This window comes from Maniola jurtina, chromosome Z, assembly GCF_905333055.1.
Source record: "Maniola jurtina chromosome Z, ilManJurt1.1, whole genome shotgun sequence".
Lineage (NCBI taxonomy): Eukaryota > Metazoa > Arthropoda > Insecta > Lepidoptera > Nymphalidae > Maniola > Maniola jurtina.
In genome coordinates, this window is record NC_060058.1 from 3,641,623 (window position 1) to 3,659,781 (window position 18,159).

At 33.9% G+C, this 18,159-nt stretch overlaps 2 protein-coding genes across 15 annotated transcripts in view; one reads left to right on the plus strand and one right to left on the minus strand.

Annotated features, from left to right (window-relative positions):
• LOC123880727 (coiled-coil domain-containing protein CG32809) overlaps nucleotides 1-18,159 on the plus strand; it is a 140,750-nt gene that overhangs the window by 104,289 nt on the left and 18,302 nt on the right. For all 12 annotated transcript variants that reach the window (XM_045929013.1, XM_045929015.1, XM_045929014.1 and 9 more), the window contains 2 exons: nucleotides 14,944-15,067; nucleotides 15,810-15,935. In XM_045929013.1, the coding sequence (XP_045784969.1) occupies nucleotides 14,944-15,067; nucleotides 15,810-15,935 (250 nt within the window). The remainder of the gene's footprint in view (nucleotides 1-14,943; nucleotides 15,068-15,809; nucleotides 15,936-18,159) is intronic.
• LOC123880729 lies at nucleotides 6,618-13,201 on the minus strand. Of its 3 annotated transcripts, none has more exons than XM_045929028.1 (6): nucleotides 13,181-13,201; nucleotides 11,831-11,948; nucleotides 11,466-11,571; nucleotides 9,067-9,275; nucleotides 8,880-8,943; nucleotides 6,618-8,798 (listed from the first exon to the last, which is right to left on the minus strand). In XM_045929028.1, exons 2-6 carry the CDS (start codon nucleotides 11,933-11,935, stop codon nucleotides 6,673-6,675), a joined length of 2,610 nt encoding a protein of 869 aa, XP_045784984.1. In that variant the 5' UTR covers nucleotides 11,936-11,948; nucleotides 13,181-13,201; the 3' UTR covers nucleotides 6,618-6,672. The 3 variants fall into 3 exon arrangements, with proteins under 3 accessions (XP_045784984.1, XP_045784981.1, XP_045784982.1); XM_045929025.1 differs by lacking the exon at nucleotides 13,181-13,201 and adding an exon at nucleotides 12,731-12,876; XM_045929026.1 differs by lacking the exon at nucleotides 13,181-13,201 and adding an exon at nucleotides 12,669-12,693.

Consider the following 18,159-nt stretch of genomic DNA (forward strand, 5'->3'; position numbering starts at 1 on the left):
GGTACAACAAAGAAACCTTTTAGCTAAGCTGTCCTGCGGTGGAAAAGGTTTTGTAAACTCTTCTTTTGAAGTCGTCTCATACTAGAGTAGAAACACGAGTGGGTAGGTACCTAAAAATTGCTCCGTGCGCTTTTAGGGTACTTATTTATAACAATTTCATCTTTAAGAAAAATCACTTTTTCTTAAAGATTATTTCTTAGGGGAATTAGTTATTATGGGAAGCTTACTATGTTAATTCAGGATATAAGCTATCTCCACTCCCAGCCAAATCGGTTCAGTCATTGTGGCGTGATGGTGTGACAAACTAGCTGATGCCCGCTACTTTGTCTGCGTGGACTACACAAATTCCAAACCCTTATGTTACCTCCTTGTAGTTAAATTTTTGAAAATCTTTCATAGCGGATGTATATGTCTTATTATTCATGCCAAACAGCCCGATCCGTCCATAGTTTGAGCTGTGCATTGATAACGCAGTCAGTCAGTCAATCTTTTCTTTTTAACCCCCGACCCAAAAAAGGGGTGTTATAAGTTTGACGTTTGTATCTCTGTATCTGTGTATCTGTCTGTGGTATCGTAGCTCCTTAACTAATGAACCGATTATAAATTAGGTTTTTTTTAAAAACCGATCAAGCTGATCGAGAGTGTTCTTAGTTATAATCCAAGAAAATCGGTTCAACCGTTTAAAAGTTATCAGCGCTTTTCTAGTTATTACTGTAACCTTCATTTATCGGGGGTGTTATAATTTTTTAATTTACACTTGTTATTTATTTAGATTACTCAGTCAAACACGAATTTCAGAACTTTGGTCTCGACTGCAGAGATCGTCGATCGTAGAAGTTTACAAAGTTACGAAGTTTATGCCAAATGCTATTCAGCCAAATCGTATTCATAAACGCTTAAGTGACGTTACTAAGTTATCTATCATTTGCGATTCAGTATTAGGTCCCTATATGGGCTATATGTGACTTGAAAGGAACACGAAACTGCGTTTAGTCGTGCAGTATAGGTAATAACTAATAAGTATTGCCAAAGAGATTAGACACCATTCAAACTAGTTGACTTGTGAATGATCCCTGCTTTTGCAACGTCGCATATCTATTTCACGTAATTATATACGTACTGCACAATGAGACACGAGAATTTTGAAAACTCGATTGAAATACTATACATAAGTGAGTATAAATTACTCTCATTTTCAATCCATGCTAACATTATAAATGCGAAAGTTTGTCTGTCTGTCTGTCTGCTAGCTTTTCACGGCTCATCTGTGTATCTATCTGATTTAGACGTTTGGTACCGATAAAGCTTGTATCCCGGGAAAGGGTAATTATAGGCTACTTTTGGTCCCGGTAACGTGGGATATCATAGAGATCCCGCGTGATTTGTAACAAACCTTAATCCACATGGACGAAGTTGTGGGCACCATGTAGTACTTAGGTAATATATATAACTTGGCACGGATAATAGTTAATTCAACATCATCATCGTCATAATATCAACCTATCGTCAGCTTACTTTACTGGGACTCCTTTCAAAACGAGAAAGTTTGAATCATACTTTAAGGGGTTTATACGCTCTTTTGATACCTTTGAGCATGCTTCATGAAATGGCAGCCCATCAACATCTTTGTTCAAAATTTACGCAGAGAATCGTGCATTTTTTATCAGTTTTCAGGCGCTTCTTCCAAGAAAGAACACTTCTAAGTAAACAGAAGCCATTTTCTCCTCATAATACTGATTACCATGACGTACTAATTCATTCTGCTACTCGATAAACGCATCATTTTACCGAGCATTATGTTACGGTCAAAATTACGGTGACATAAGATACACAAAGCACAATATCAATTAGATCGTAACTAGTATTGTATACGAGCGCTAGTTACCTGAAACAAATTGCCTTGTAACTAATTCACTAAATTATTATTATGAAATCCGTGTACTCAAATTAGTAGGTAAATCTTTATAACATCAACCAATGATTAGAGTTTAGTACTTCGACAGACAGACAACGAAGTGATCTATAAGGTTTCTTTTTTTCAGATACGGAGCCCTAAAAAGAACTTTGTACTATATATATTTTATTTTCAAAAAATTTGAGATTCCTACGAAAATTGTTATACGCTATCCGTGCGCAACCGAGGCGGAATTGATAATAGGTAATTAGTATTTCATAATTTGTTATATAAACACTTCTGATTTCTAATTTATATTTTTCAACTTATGAAATAATAACATAATATTTATTTTACTAAGTCAAGTATCGTAGAAAGTAATTAAAGTAAATAATCATACAAGTAAATTAAAGTTTTTCTGAAATATCCCTAAATTATGACTACTCCTAAGACTAAGCCTAGCCCTAAGACTAAGGTCTTCAATGAGTGTGTCCTACCTGTGATTACGTGTGGAGCAGAAACGTGGACACTGACAGTTGGCCCGTCCACAAACTAAAAGACGCTCTCTGTTACCTGTTATCTGCCAAAAGCCACAATGATCCAAACTTTATAGTTGCTGATCGTTCCTCCCTGCGTTGATTAGGTACGTAGATAAACTTTCAGCTTTTATAAAATAACGAAGGATTGGGCCTCACTGATTCGTAGTCCATTATGTCATCGTCATCAAAACCGATGTACATCAGGTTTTTGTTATTGATTTGGTATCTGTCTAGATACTTTTTATTTTATCACTAGAAAAAATAAAACATGTATATTGCATACACTTGCTAAATCAATCATCAAGTGGTGGTGACGCAACAAGACCTCCTCGAACGTTTACTTATGGTACTCATTTGTTACTAAGATAGGTATGCAACCAAAATAAACACGAAACTGGTTATTTTTATAAAATACTGGTTACTCTAAAGTAAACCAAATACCTTCACTTTTAAAAATAACTTGCTATAATTGTAACCCTTTCAGTTACTGTGAATTTCGTAATGATTAAGATACCAGTGACAAAAAACTTGAACAAGTAACTAGCAACATCTTGAGTGTTCGCTCATGGAACTTATGGTTTTTTTAAAATACTGCCATAGAATTTGAAAAGCTTTTGCGCTGTAGTCCACTATGGAGAGCACCGAACTCGTCAACTTTTATCATTTTATTAGGGTTCATCACTAGGGATCACTTTGTTGTCTGTCTGTCAAGAAACCTATAGGGTACTTCCCGTTTACCTAGAATCATGAAATTTGGTAAGTAGGAGGTCTTATAGCACAAGTACAGGAATAAATCTGAAAGCCGCGATTTTGTGGTTACATTATTTAAAAAAAATTAAAATGTGTTTCAATTTTCAAAATAAGATAACTAAGTATACCAAGTGGGGTATCATATGAAAGAGCTTTACCTGTACATTCTAAAACAAATTTTTGATTATTTTTATGTATAATAGTTTTTGATTTATCGTGCAAAATGTTGGAAATAATATCCGAGTACGGAACCCTCAGTGCGCGAGTCTGACTCGCACTTGACCGGTTTTTACAATAATTTCTCTTTAGGGATTTATTTCTAGGCTTTTGGGAGAGGTTGAATAGAAACACAGTATTCCGTTACCAGCTGTATTCCCACTGAGTCAAGCATCGCGCGGGTGCAACCGCGTCAACAATTTTATACATAATATGTATAACAAATACAAAATTGATCAACCGATGATTTGCCTTATAACTACCTCGTTGATAAACCTTTTGATTTTTGTTAGGAGGGGCCTCTCCGTCACTCGCTCCATACAGACGTAGTTCCAATTTCATTTGAATATTAAGCAACCAAAGTCCTTCAAATTTTGCAGACATATTCTAGAAACTAATATCTATGCCTGTGTAAAGGAGGTCTTTGACTAGCGCCTGCATAATATTTAATGTTGTACTGCCGTTTTATAGGTATTTTCCTTGTAAAATAAATTTATTATACGACCAATAATGCCCTCAACTTCATCCGCGATACTTAATGTGACTGTTTTAATAAAAGTAAAACCAAAATAAAAAGTAGCCTATGTCACATTCCAGATGTTTAACTATATCATGTAAAAAATTATGCTCCGTTGCGGCGTGATTGAAGGACAAACCAACAAGCAAACATATTTTCGCAGTTATAATATAGTAGTTTAAATAACAATGTCAGGCGTAAATAAATTATCCTTGGCCGAAAATAATTTTAGACTGGTTTTTAACTTTCTCCGAGATGACTACAAATATTTTTATTGGCAATTAAATAAGTATATTTTTTAAGTTTTTAATATGAATGCAGCTTTCGTACATTAATTATTTATTATTAACATATAATGCTAAAAGCTTTCTATTAGATGCGTTCCATATTGTTATAGAACAAAATTTTCTTTAGTTTAATTATTATGTACTTATAATATGATAACCATAATGTGTACGCAACACATTAAGCTTATCATGCAATGCGTTTCTTATTATATAATAAATCTTCATGCAAGGGGCCCACAACAAACTTTCAACTTTATTGCATGAATCGCGTACTCTCTCACCTGTAATATTTCGTGCAGGGTGTATCAGATAATTTCTAAGTTAATATGGGTCCTTAGAATTCTAGCATACCTTAATTTTTTTTATTCCATAATAAATTAGCCCTTGCAATCTCACCTGGTGACAAGTGTGATATCCAAGATAGAAACGGGCTAACTTGGAGTTTGACAGTTTTTATTCCCTTTATCGGTTTCTATTATTCTAATAATAGGTATGTATTCTAATAATATTTCTGATATTATGTATTCAAGAATGTTGGAACGTTTAATTCAATATTACTTGGAATGGAATATCATTATCGGCATGATATGAAACACTGAATAAACAATACTTATTTCATTGAAAGCATAGCTGGTAAACATATTGCATTTTAAGTAGGTAGAGCGTACTATCTAGAAAATGAGCGTCTCTGTTTATTGAGGGGATTGGATAAAATCTGTAATTCCTGGTAAACCCTTTAAATACTTGCCTGCTGTATCTACAGTAGAATAGGAAGGACGCTAATGAAACACGAAAACTATACTCGAAGAATAAGTAAATAATTTATTTCATTTCAATGTAAAAACCGAGTCTTCCTTATCATGACCAATACAGCACCGGCTTACTACTGAGAACTAGTCTCCTCACAGAATGAGAGGGGCATTATCATGATCAACACATCACCGGCCCACTACTGAGTACTCCTCCTAGAATGAGAACAGTTTGGGCATTGTCTATAACCCACTACGCTGGCCAAGGATTGGCAGACATTGCAAACCTTTCAGAATACTATGGAGAACTCTTAAGCTTGTAGGTTTCCTCACGATGTTTTCCTTCAGCGAAACACAAGTCATATTGCTAAAAACGCACTTAACTCCAAGTTAGAAGTTTGTACCCGGGATTGAACCCCCAATTCAACAAAGAGGAGGCAGATGTCTTTACCACTAAGCTATCACGGCTCTTATAACAGATTGATTAGACTGGGTTAGCGAGCAATTTTCTTTAAAGTATCTCCGTTATGTTTTTTTACGTTTGATACACACTAATTTGCATCCTATAATATTTATCTAATGGAAAAAGGTTGTAGGATTACCAACTCTGATTTGTTAAGGACAACCGGTTACGAAACTTGACAAAATTACGTTACGTTTTGCTTTTATAATTTACACTGGCTCCAAGAATTACGCCATTCATTGATCAAAACACAAAGTAAATGGCACAATGAAATATCAAAAAACGAGTCAAGTACGAGGCGGACTCACACACAAAGGGTTCCGTACCATCGTACAACTCAAAAAGAGGAGTGTTATAAGTTTGACGTGTGTATCTGTGTATTTGTCTGTGGCATCGTAGCTCCCAAACTAAGGAACCGATTTTAATTTAGTTTGTTTTTGTTTGAAAGGTGGCTTGATGGAGAGTGTTCTTAGCTATAATCCAAGAAAATCGGTTTAGCCGTTTGAAAGTTATCAGCTCTTTTCTAGTTACTGTAACCTTCACTTGTCGGGGGTGTTCTAAATTTTTAATTTACACTTGTTTTTATTATTTGCTACTATAGTTACAATTGAAATACATACTCTTTGAAAATTAACTCTCACTTATATCCGTTAATGATATACGGACTGACAGACAGACGGACAGCTGAGACTTATTAATAGGTTCCCGTTGGCACCCTTTGGACACGAAACCTTAAAAATATAGCCAATCCGATACTGGATACCGTAAGTTTTTGAAGACAACTTAGATTCAAAATTCCAATAGAAATACAAAATAATAAGCCAGCTGGCCTTGCAATCCGAATATGGACTCGGAGCTATCTCAACTATTAAAGTAGTACTCACCTAAAATGATCGGGTATATGCATGCGTTACATTGAATCTATCTTTTTTTATACGCACATGGAAACTGTAGAACCAACGCCTTTAATAAGCCTTATACGCAAGGGCGGATCAACAAATTGACGATTACTCTGGTGCTGCAAATGTTCATGGGTGGCGGTAACCACTTAACATCGGGTGGCCCACCTGCTCGATTGAACAAAATAAGGCCAACTTTTGTGCATAGTCGTTAGGAGTGCTTCGTTTTAATGTCTAGTAATAATAAAATTGATTATTTTACCCAGTTAGTTTAAAGCTAATGGACACGTAAATAAAACAAGATTCATTATTTTAATATTTTAATTACTTAGCGTTAAATTAGTTAATAGTCGCATTTTTAAAAGAAACCGCATAGATCCGTAGTTTTCTTTGGATAAGAACCGCCAAAGAGGCGTACTGGGGTTTTGGACCAGTCAATTAATATCAAGGCATTAGTTTCGAATACAGATCCTTCCAACGAACACTTTTTGTAATTTTGAATAATAAACTCGATACCCAAATTTTTCTCCTTCTCTGGTGATAGTATGTGCGTCACATCAACGCTACCGTCGGGCTGGACATACAATAAGCCATCATACAACTCAACGTTTTTGCACACTTTAGGCCCCAAAGATGGAGGTACTATTTCACTTACATGATCAATGTCGGATCTATATCTGTTTATATCGGGAATTTTTTCTAAACCTCCAATAAAACTTATTTTGTTCGCTTCGGCATTATCGCCAATGATATAGCGTTCATTTAGAGCGTTGCCTATTTTAATGTTCTGATTAAAATTATTTTTGTTAGAAACTTTTTTGTTCCTGCTGTCAGCAAATATGTTGAGATTAGGTTTTTTAGTACTTTTTGTAACCTTATTATCTGAAAGAATACCTTGGTTGTATTCCAATATTGAAATTGAACTCGGGTTAGTGCTAGAAACGTTCAATATTTCTAATGCCGCATTACGCCCGTTAAGTGTGTCTGCTTCATCAATATTTTTAACTATTTTGTGACTCTCGGGTCTATATTTTGATCTTAATGATGGATGGTTTTTGTTGTCTGTATTTATATCTTTGTCAATACTAGTATCAATTTCTCCTGACTCCATGTTAATGCGTCGAGGTGTGTAGTCATTATTGTATGACTTAATATTATGCCATTTATTTGCATTTGATAAACTTTTGGTATACATTTCATTACTATCAATAAACTTTTTTTCTACGTTTTCATCAACAAAATATTCTGCAGACTTCAAAAATGGAAGTATTGCCATTAATTTACTATTTTTATATAAACCACTGTTAGATAAGGCTTTCATAGAATTAACTTTAGAAGCGGCTGCAAAAGGTGTAGGTTTCAAATTTTCGGAACTAAAAATTGTTTCACTTGAAATTTGACTATCCACATTCCTATAAAATCTGTGATATTTATCACTTGTTACTGTTTGGCCTCGATTTATAATTTCCACGTTTTTGGGTAGGGATTTTGCATGTGATTCTAAGATTTGACTTCTTATGTCATCTTGTAAAATTTTAACATTAATTTGTGGATGTGTAATATCACGTTTATGAATAGTATTAGTTTTAATGTTACGCCGTTCAAATTTGAAAGGTTGCACTTTAGTCAATTTATAATCTGAAGCGTATGGAAGAGTATCCGAGAATTTAACAAGTGGTATTGTTGAAGGAACCTTTTTCAATTTTTTATTTTCGAAATTAGTGTTTTTAAGATAATTTAATACGCTATTAGCGAACTGAGAACTTGTCCATTGACCGTACACTTTTGTATTTTTATCATACGGGGGAGGCTTAACTACTTCTGATATTTCATATTTATTTTCATTGTACATAAGGTTTGATTTGCCACTCTCTTTTATTTCAAAGGATGTCTTTAAAAATGGGTTTTTAATTTTTACACTTGTGCGTATGTAGTCGTTAAATGATACCGGTGGTGGGGGAGTTTCGTATTCTGATATAGTAGGAAGTTCTTGTGTTCCCGAACCAGACTGTTCTCTTGCTTTACTATTATGGCCTTTAAATTTACCTATATTTCCAGCCTCATTCAGAAGATTCCAGAAGTTTATTTTTTCATTATCGTGAGTAGTTGGGCGGATGTTTGGTTTTCTTGTAAAGTCTAAAATTTCTTTTTCATTTGATGAGTCAATTAATTTAGTTTTCTTCGGAATTAGATCCAAACCAACGTCATGTTCAATCGATCCGTGAGTAGATTTAAATTTTATGAAACTTCGAGTAGTATTCATAATAGGCAATTTTGTAGTTTCAGAGATATCAAAATCAGAGGTATCAAATTTCATATCGTTCAAAACAATATATTTAATATTTTTACTGCCTATTAATTTGTTTTTATGAAAAAAATTCTGTTGGTATTGGGAGTCTTTTTTAATTGTATAATTTCGTTCTATTGTTGACTTAAGTATCATGTTTGCTCCAAATATTTCTCCTTCTAAGCCGTTTGTAATACCTGAAATTTTTGAGAAACTGACATAAATAACATTTAATTTCTAAACAAAATATTTCATAAAAATACGTAATAGTATATTACCACTGTCAGTTGTACCGTATCCAATTATAATGCTGCCGCCACCGGGTAATATGAAACCGTATAACTAAAAGAAAATATAAATTAACTCTATTATATCATTTAAATATGAAAACAAGAGAAAATGTAATAAGCTAAAAGTTATATTTGAACTTTTAAAATTATAGCTCAACAATAAAGGCATGCGTACACTTTGGGCTGCCTCGCAGGATGCCAGTCGACCGTCCAAGTAGACTGCCCATGCTCCGAAGTCCGATTGATAAGACAAGCAAGCATGGCGCCACGAATTTTCAGTAATGTCCACTAAAGTACTCGAAAAAGTTCTTCCATTCAAGGCAATTTTCATAAATTTACCACCAGAGTCAAGCCACAACTGTATTACCCGATTATTGCCGTTTGCTGTAAAAAAAAATCATTAAAAATCAATTCACCAATAAAATTAGGCATCTGTTTTTTTTTTTTAATCTTAAACAAATCTTTATCACAGACTCATGATGATCAACTTATCGCCAGCCCACTACCGAGCACAGGTCCCCTTAGAATGAAGAGGAATTAAACAATAGTCTGCCACACATCTTTGAGAACATTATGAAGAACTCTCAGTTACCTCCGTTAAAGCAATTGGTATAATTTAATTGCCTAACACACGTAACTCCGAAAAAACCGATCCTTGGACCTCCCGAATATAGAAGGCCGGTACCATACATATACTATTACTAACTGATGCTCGCGACTTCGTTTCCGTAATATATAGGTTTTAAAAAATCCCATGGGAACTCACTGATTTTCCGGGTTAAAAAGTAGCTTGTTTATTAATTTGGGGTATAATCTATCTTTATTCCAAATTTCAGCCAAATCCGTCCAGTAATTTTGCGTGAAAGAATAAAAACCATGCATACATTCATCAATACATACAAACTTTCGCGTTTATAATATTAGTAGGATAGACTAGCTATTAGACCGTAAACTCGCTAATGAACTTCGTATAAAAAACTAATGCGTTATGGACTTAATTATTCCGACATGTGTAATAGGCAGACTAGCGCAACAAAAAACAGATTATACTAATCCGTCATCAATCACTCATAAATATTGATGTTATTCAAATAATAACAAAATATGAAATAAATTAGCACATTAATGATGCCATTTATAATATACAATTAGAGGTAAATTTTATTGAAATAACCTTACTTCAACCTATTTTTATTTTTATTAATAACTAGATGTTGCCCGCGACTTTGTCCGCCTGTTTTTTTTTAAATTTTAATAACCCTTAATTGCAATCTCACCTGGTAATAAGTGATGATGTAGTCTAAGATGGCAGCGGGCTAATCTGGATTTATTAAATCCCAAGGAAACTCTTCGATTTTCCGGATAAAATTAGCCTATATCTGTACACGGGATACAAGCTATGTACATCCACGCGGACGAAGTCGTGGGCATCCTCTAGTAAACAAATAAATAACAACTTAGAAAACATTAATAATTGTTATGTTGAAATCTGACAACACTTATTAAACATTCCACACTTTTTCTCAGAAAGTTTTCCTTCAATTATGAAATTGAATCTACTTAAGTATGTCTATAAAGGTCACTAAAGTAAACAACATAATTAAATTACGCTGACCATACCCACGCAAATACTATTTAGTAATTGTGAAACTGAATCAAAAATGTATACGTTAAGAAACTTAAACCACCAAACTGGTTCAACTAATGGGGTCATGTTAATTATATCGTAACATATCAGCTCAATGGCTTTGCTGAAAGTAATTCGTTTGTAAGTGCATTTTTTTTTTGTCGAGAATGGGTCGAGATTATACTTTTCTCCACTTGCTCGGAAATCGCGTCACAGGGCTCTCTCAGTCACTTACTCCATACAATCGTAGTTCCAATTTCATTTGAATATTAAGCAACCAAAATTCCATGAAATTTTGCAGACATATTCTAGAAACTAATATCTGTGCCTGTGGTGTTTAAGATTTTTCTAAAAATATGTATTTTTAAAATTACAGGGGCTCAAAGATTTGTATGTGAATTTTTAAGACCGCGTAACTTTGAAACCGAATATTTTAACAGAAATCTGGAAAACCACAGACATAGATATTAGTTTCTAGAATGTCTGCAAAATTTCATGGACTTTGGTTGCTTAATATTCAAATTAAATTGGACCTACGTTTGTATGGAGTGAGTGACGGAGAGACTCCTCTTAAGAAAATAAAACATCAATAAAGGCCAGCAATTTCTAACATGACAATAATACAAATTGTTGAAGTTTCATACTGCTAACGAGTACTTAGTATTGGATCTATAATCCAAGAAAATTGGTTCAGCCGTTCGAAAGTTATCAGCTCTTTCCTAGTTACTGTAACCTTCACTTGTCGGGGGTGTTATAAATTATTAATTTACACTTGTTGAAATTAGGAACATGGAAATTGGTATTTTGTTTAGTCTTCTTTTCATGAATAGTTGTAGCAGCATTTTTGGAAACATCAACATCACATTAACATCCCTTTGTTTATGCTTCCGAGCCATTACGTGCATACGAGTATTCATAGTACGAGAGTCGAGAACATAATCACTCACCAACATACGTAAACAGACTTTGATCGTGCGACAAGTCAAAAACACGAAGCCAGGTGCAAAAAGTGAATTCTCTAATGGGTGGTGTTTCTACGTCATACTGAAGAAACTGTAACAAAATAACAGTTTTCCACATACATAACTCTGCCCATGTTATGAATGCAAAAATAGGTAGGTAGTCGGTTTGTTTGTCTTTCAATCACGCCACAACAGATCGGCGCAATGGATCGCAATGGATCGGCGTGATATTTTTGCATGGATAATGGATATAGTTAAAGATCTGGAGGGTGACATAAGCTACTTTTCTAGCAAAAGACTGGCTTTAATTCCACCTTGATGAAGTAAAAATTGTAGGAAATCAAACTCACCTGTGTAAATCCCTTTTGTGTGAGAACGACTTTAAAAACTGGCCGGTTAATACAGTACCTAAAGTTTACTAGCGATGACAGAATCAGGCACAAGTACCACGTCATAATTGATTTAGATCTGTAAAATAATAAATTACATGATTGGTATATTTTGTTTATATTTCATAAATATCAATCTATAATCCGAATCAAATATGTAGAGTAACGTCATAGCTACTTAATGCTGATTTAGGCTTATGTAGATGAAGGTTATGATGTAGAGAATGCTTACATAAAATTTATATTTTAAAGTTTTTAATTATTTTCCATCTAGGTAGTGTTGGAAAAAAATTAAAAACTTTAAAATATAAACTAAAAAATCTTAACTTGGTCAATGTAACCAAAATCATTGCAAATTCCATAGACTTATTATAATTATTACCAAAATCACAAGAAAGACATGATGAGTAAAAAGTTACGCTATTTTAAAAAAAATGGCATTCAAAATTACGATAATAAGTACCTATTATTTATTAAAGATCCTGATGCAAAGCGCGCTATAAGACTTAGGCCAAGCGGAAATTCTCAATAAGAGGTTACTCTGCCTGAGGCTGTACACCTTATATAAAAAAATATTTTAGGAATCTTTGTTAAATAACTAATAATTACTGAATTCCTCTCTAAGAATGAAAAAAAAATTAGTCACGCAGGCCAAATGAGGATTGACAGACTTCACACGGCTTTGAGATCATTATGGAACTTTGAGGCATCCAGATTTCTTCACGATGTTTTAAAACCTTGCACATCATTCTGAGAAGTTATAGGTGCGTGCAAATTTAGATAAGAGAAATAGTTATACTTTATGGTATATTGTAAAACTTTGCTATTTTCTTTTTGGTGTCTGTAAAATAACTTTGATACCTGTTAAAAGATTGGGGTTCAGCTTTTCTAGCCGTTTTCCTTATGCAAACCACAATTGCTCAATTAGGTACACTAATACTTCGTGCTTTCTAGAGGCAAATAAAATCACAACTGACATCTTACCGAGTTATGATACAAACTGTTATTTCTATGAAATTGTTTGTAAACCACGTAAACATCACCTGCAGATACATTGTTGCATTCTGACTGTACTAACCGTTAATGACAAAATGTCGATCTCACTGGTTTCTATCGCAAATAGTCCCATCTGTAAGAACTTTATACGGCGTTTCGTGAACAAGATGCTTTCTTTGTTAGGATCCTTAGGACCCAGGCAACTTAGTATCTTAACAACTTGTATCTCAGTGACTATCTAGTTTAGCATAGATTTGTCGTTAGTTTAGTGGTACCACAAAGTAAATACGTTTCAACTCTCTACCTATTACTTACGGTTTACGAGATACAGCCCGCTGACAGACAAACGGACGAACAGACCGAGCGACGGACGGACAGCGGAATCCTTGTAATAGAGTTCAGTTGGCACCCTTCCTTTCCAGTTGGGTACGGAAACTTTAAAAACTGTGGCTTTATAAATTGAGGGTCCTATTTCTTCTGGGTTAATTTAGAAAATGTATTTATCAGTTTAATGCTACCTGCGAAGCCGTATGCAAGTGAGTGAGTATTTCCATAAGATTCTGCGTAAAAATCAATTGAAATACTCAATAAGAAGCGCACATCTATCAGAGTTTCCATCGAGTGAGATAGCGCTAACTAATTATCAAATAAATTTAGATATAAATTGTGTATTTTATAAGTAAAATACACAAATAAATTTATTACTGCACAAAATTCTATTTAATAAATTGTTAACTGCACAAAAATTCAAACAGTGGGAAATTGAAATTGCTATCATAGACAAGGAAACTAGTACAAAGTGAAGAATTTAAACAGCGCAGATGCATGGGCACAAGGATACCGAGAACAGAACTAAATTAAATTGCTTTATAAAACTGCTCTAGAAAGAGATACTGCAATGGAAGCCAGAAATAAAAACATTCATGTAGGTAATAAATCTATGTCATCATTGTGTTTCTCGAGATTATATTATATTTTCTTTCAAAGAATTTGAACAATAAAATGAAAATATAATAATGCACTTTTTTATCTAGAAAGGTATTGATATATTGTCCATATTATTATAATCTTTCCATTATTGTATCTAATTACATCATACTTAACTGTAGTTGATTTTTTAACATGTCCTACTAATCCGTAAGACCTATAAAATACAATGAGTTGATCGGGCAATTCAATTAGATGTGCCCACCATCCTTTTAACTTGATCAACATATTAGGACATAGATAGTCTTCTCTTTGTTCACTCGTCAGAAATATTTACTAAATTAAAAATGGTGTAGGTATTTCAACTATTTATACTAATATCACATAATATTATTATAATTATATATGGTAAATTATTTGATGATTTAAAAGCACTTGTTTAAGTTTAATTTAGTATAAATATGTTCTATTCTATTCTATCATAATATACGTATTTTATATTTAATTTGGTAGCCCCGTGGAACCCCGTGGACCCCGTCCACTTCTGAAAATAATTATATTTTTACGTTTTGGAGACAACATGCAAAATATCAAGTTTCTAGACCCAGCAGTTTGAGTTGTACATTGATTTATCAGTCCTTAAATACATACATACATACCTCATACATACATACGAGTTTACTTAACAACCAAACATGTCATCTTATTGTACCCACTGCCCCGGTCACGGCAATCACTAAAGGCTATGTGCACCATTTCTATTGACATATGGAGCCAACAATCGTTTGGTTGGATTGGCATGATAAACGCAATGCTTGTGCTCATTTATTCATCTCACTACATGAAACTCTTCTTATTTGTTCAATCATTCACTCTTGGTAGAGGTATCGTGGTTATGAGTTATCTTTCATAGTGACTTTTGCGAACGCCTTCCAGCTACTGCAGCTTCTGTTGGCTTCATTACTTTGAAAGAGTAGAATTTATCCTCGGAGGTATTGAGTCAATCTATCTTACTTGGGGAAAATTCCCGTGGACGAGCAACCTCACTGCACCACAAGTAGTTCAGTGATACTTCTCTTTCTTGCATTGTGTCCAAAGTGTTTGAAAATTCACAGTTGTTCAAGTGACTACATCAAAGTGTATTGTTGCAGATAAAGGCGCCCGCGTACTACATGGGTACATCTACTCCCAGTACTCTACCGCGAGGTGGTTCCCTCATGAGAGCCTTTTCGCCGGCCGCTCCACCCGTACCCGCTGATCGCGTTAAACCTCCAGGTACGTAGAAAATACAATGTCAACATAACCTGTGTGCTATGACTGTAATCAAAAACATCAAGCTGAAAGATTGGACCCCCAATTTTACAGCAGGCCAAAATTAAACATTCCAAAAGAATCGTTTATCAGGGATAACTTTTGATATATTAATGTGCCTTATCGTTTATAAGTCTACCGTTAACAGTCAAGTACTGCAGTTATGCTCTTGAAGTTTTCTTAGTTCAGTATATTGTTGTAATATATTTTTAATAGGATAGAGAATGGGAATAAGCCAGAATCTTACTAGTGGGATGTGTATATTTAAAGAGTGGGCACCCAACGTTGCTAGGTTGGTAATCACTGATCAGTCCTGTATCAGGACCATTCCACCCAATGTTCGAAAGTTACTTCATTATTATCATAGGTGATAGACGTCCACAGCTGGACTAAGGTCTCTCGTAAGGACTTTCACATGGACTTGTTACGCCTGAATCCAGCGGCTCCTAGCAATATGTTTGATGTCATCTGTCCACCTAGTGGGGGGTCTTCTAACGCTGCGTTTTCCGTCTATGTTTTTCGGAATATGTGACCTGCCCATTGCCACTCCAGCTTCGCAACCTGTTTGGCTAAGTCGATTACTCTGGTTCTCCTACAGATCTTCTCTGAATTAATCACGTAGAGTTGCTTAAGAGTTTTTAAACCATTTATAATATTAATGTGCTCCGATTTGAAGGGCCAAGCTATTTGCAAGTTGTATGTGTAGGTTCAAGTGCACCAACAAAACCAGTGCGCTCATACGTGCCCGGGAGTGGTTCGGAGCGGTGCTTCCCCGCTGTGTTCGCTGCAGTGGAATGCCCCCGCGGTACCGATCAACTGTACTCTATCCCCGGTAACCTCCCAGGCCTCCTCCTATCAACGTGTTTTTTTCGCTTGGGAACTTGATTTGCTTGAAGCTTTTTAATTGGCAATAAAGCACTCACAATGCTATTTCCTTCTTTATTTTATTCTATACGGAGCATCAACGTAAATTTCTTTCAAAGTAATGTTCGCAATCGTAGTATAATGCATTGTATAACCGACAATTCTATAAACCTTAGTAAGCGAATAATATATTTTTTGTTACATAAAAATTATGAATACTCACCAGTTAGTGTTATTAATAATTAATTAAGTAATATGTAGACATGTTTACAACATATAAAACAGATTTATTAGTAAAGTAGGTACTACAACATTGGCATAAATATTTTTTAATGTTACAAATGTACTGCCTATATTTGATAACAACATGTGTATTAGAATTTAGAACCAGTGATATAATTCTATATCAATGATAAGAATGTAGGAATGGTAGATTATTTTTTTATTTACTGATTCCAAAAATCGTAATCTATTAATGCCTCAAGACAATATACTGTTGAACTACTAAATGCATATTATTATAAAAATGAATGAATACGTATTATGTATGACGTTGTTATTTAAATTTATCAAGTGGTTTCAGAACCGCAAAGTGGAATTGAAACTTAACTCTTTCACGTAATAATATGTAGGTGCACCGCACCGCCTTACGACGGAACCACATTAATTGTTTGATAGTCCGTTTTTTGGTACCCGAATTAATTTAACTTTGCTTAGGCTGTCTATTAATAATTGCCTAAAAGTTTTATGAAAAGTTGTTTTAGGTTACATTTATTGTTCGTAATCGGATTTTTTTAATTTAACTACTTTTTTTACTCGTTCAATTATTTATAGTTTATTAAAGTTTATTTTATTATATTTTTAATTTTTTATTTTATTATATTTATAATTATTATAGATTATTTTATTTTAAACTATCACGTGAATAACGAAACGGTATGGCAACGCCGCATGTGACGTAGGCACGCTAACAATAATTTTGACTAGTCAGTTTTGGTATTTTATGGATTCTGAGCACATTTTAGTTTTAGAGTAGCATCTTTTTCTTACAATACAAGTGTAAATTAAAAATTTATAACACCCCCGACAAATGAAGGTTACAGTAATAACTAGAAAAGAGCTGGTAACTTTCAAATGGCTGAACTGATTTTCTTGGATTATAGCTAAGAGCACTCTCGATCAAGCCACCTTTCAAACAAAAAAAAACTAAATTAAAATCGGTTGATTAGTTTAGGAGCTACTATGTCACAGACAGATACACAGATACACACGTCAAACTTATAACACCCCTCTTTTTGGGTCGGGGGTTAATAAAAAGGACAGATAAACCTAATTTTTTAATTTAGGATTGTCAAACCTCTCATGACTTTAGGTGCCAGTGAGCCTATTGTTTAAATGTGTTGAGTGTATTAAACTTTAAAAATTCATTTTCCTTCCTTTTTAGCAACACCAAAAAGAAAAAGACGCAAATAGAAATAAGAATCCTATCTTACAGTTTAGAGAAAAATTTCAGAATCTGCGCCAATATTCTCTTAAAACGATTACTTTTACTGTTAAATTTTAATAAGTGGTAAAAATTGCTTTGCTTTCTGCTACTCGTATCTAGATTGTTCAAAATATTTTTATATTTTTATCTTAATCATTAAACTGGATGTGCGTAATACGTAAATTTCTTCATTTTTAATTATCTTTACTCTGTTCTGCTCTGAAAACTAATTGTGTTTCCATAAAATTTTATTCAATCCGTTACTCCTTTTTGTGTATCTGGTATCTTATAAGATTGTTATCTACGCTCATATCTAAAAATCTTGATTATTAATTCGAAATTTGTTACTTATTGATTTACTTTATTTACTTACATCTTTAATAATAAGAAAAGCGCTGTTTTGTTAACAAAACAATCAGAAATTATTTCTGATTGTTTAAAATATTATTTTGTATTAAAGTATAGTTTGACTTGCTTTATTTTTGGATTCTAGCTTGGAAATTCGCGCGTTTAATTTTTTTAAATTTGTTTAAATGCGTTTAATATTCGGGTTTACGAAGACGTATGCTATTGTTTATAATTTACATCGCCTAGCAAAGCACGCGCATGCGTGGTAGACCGCTGAATTTTGGCGCCAAACTCCATATTTAATTTTAATAATTAATTATCGTATGAAAAATCATAATATCGTTGTCGATAAAAAACT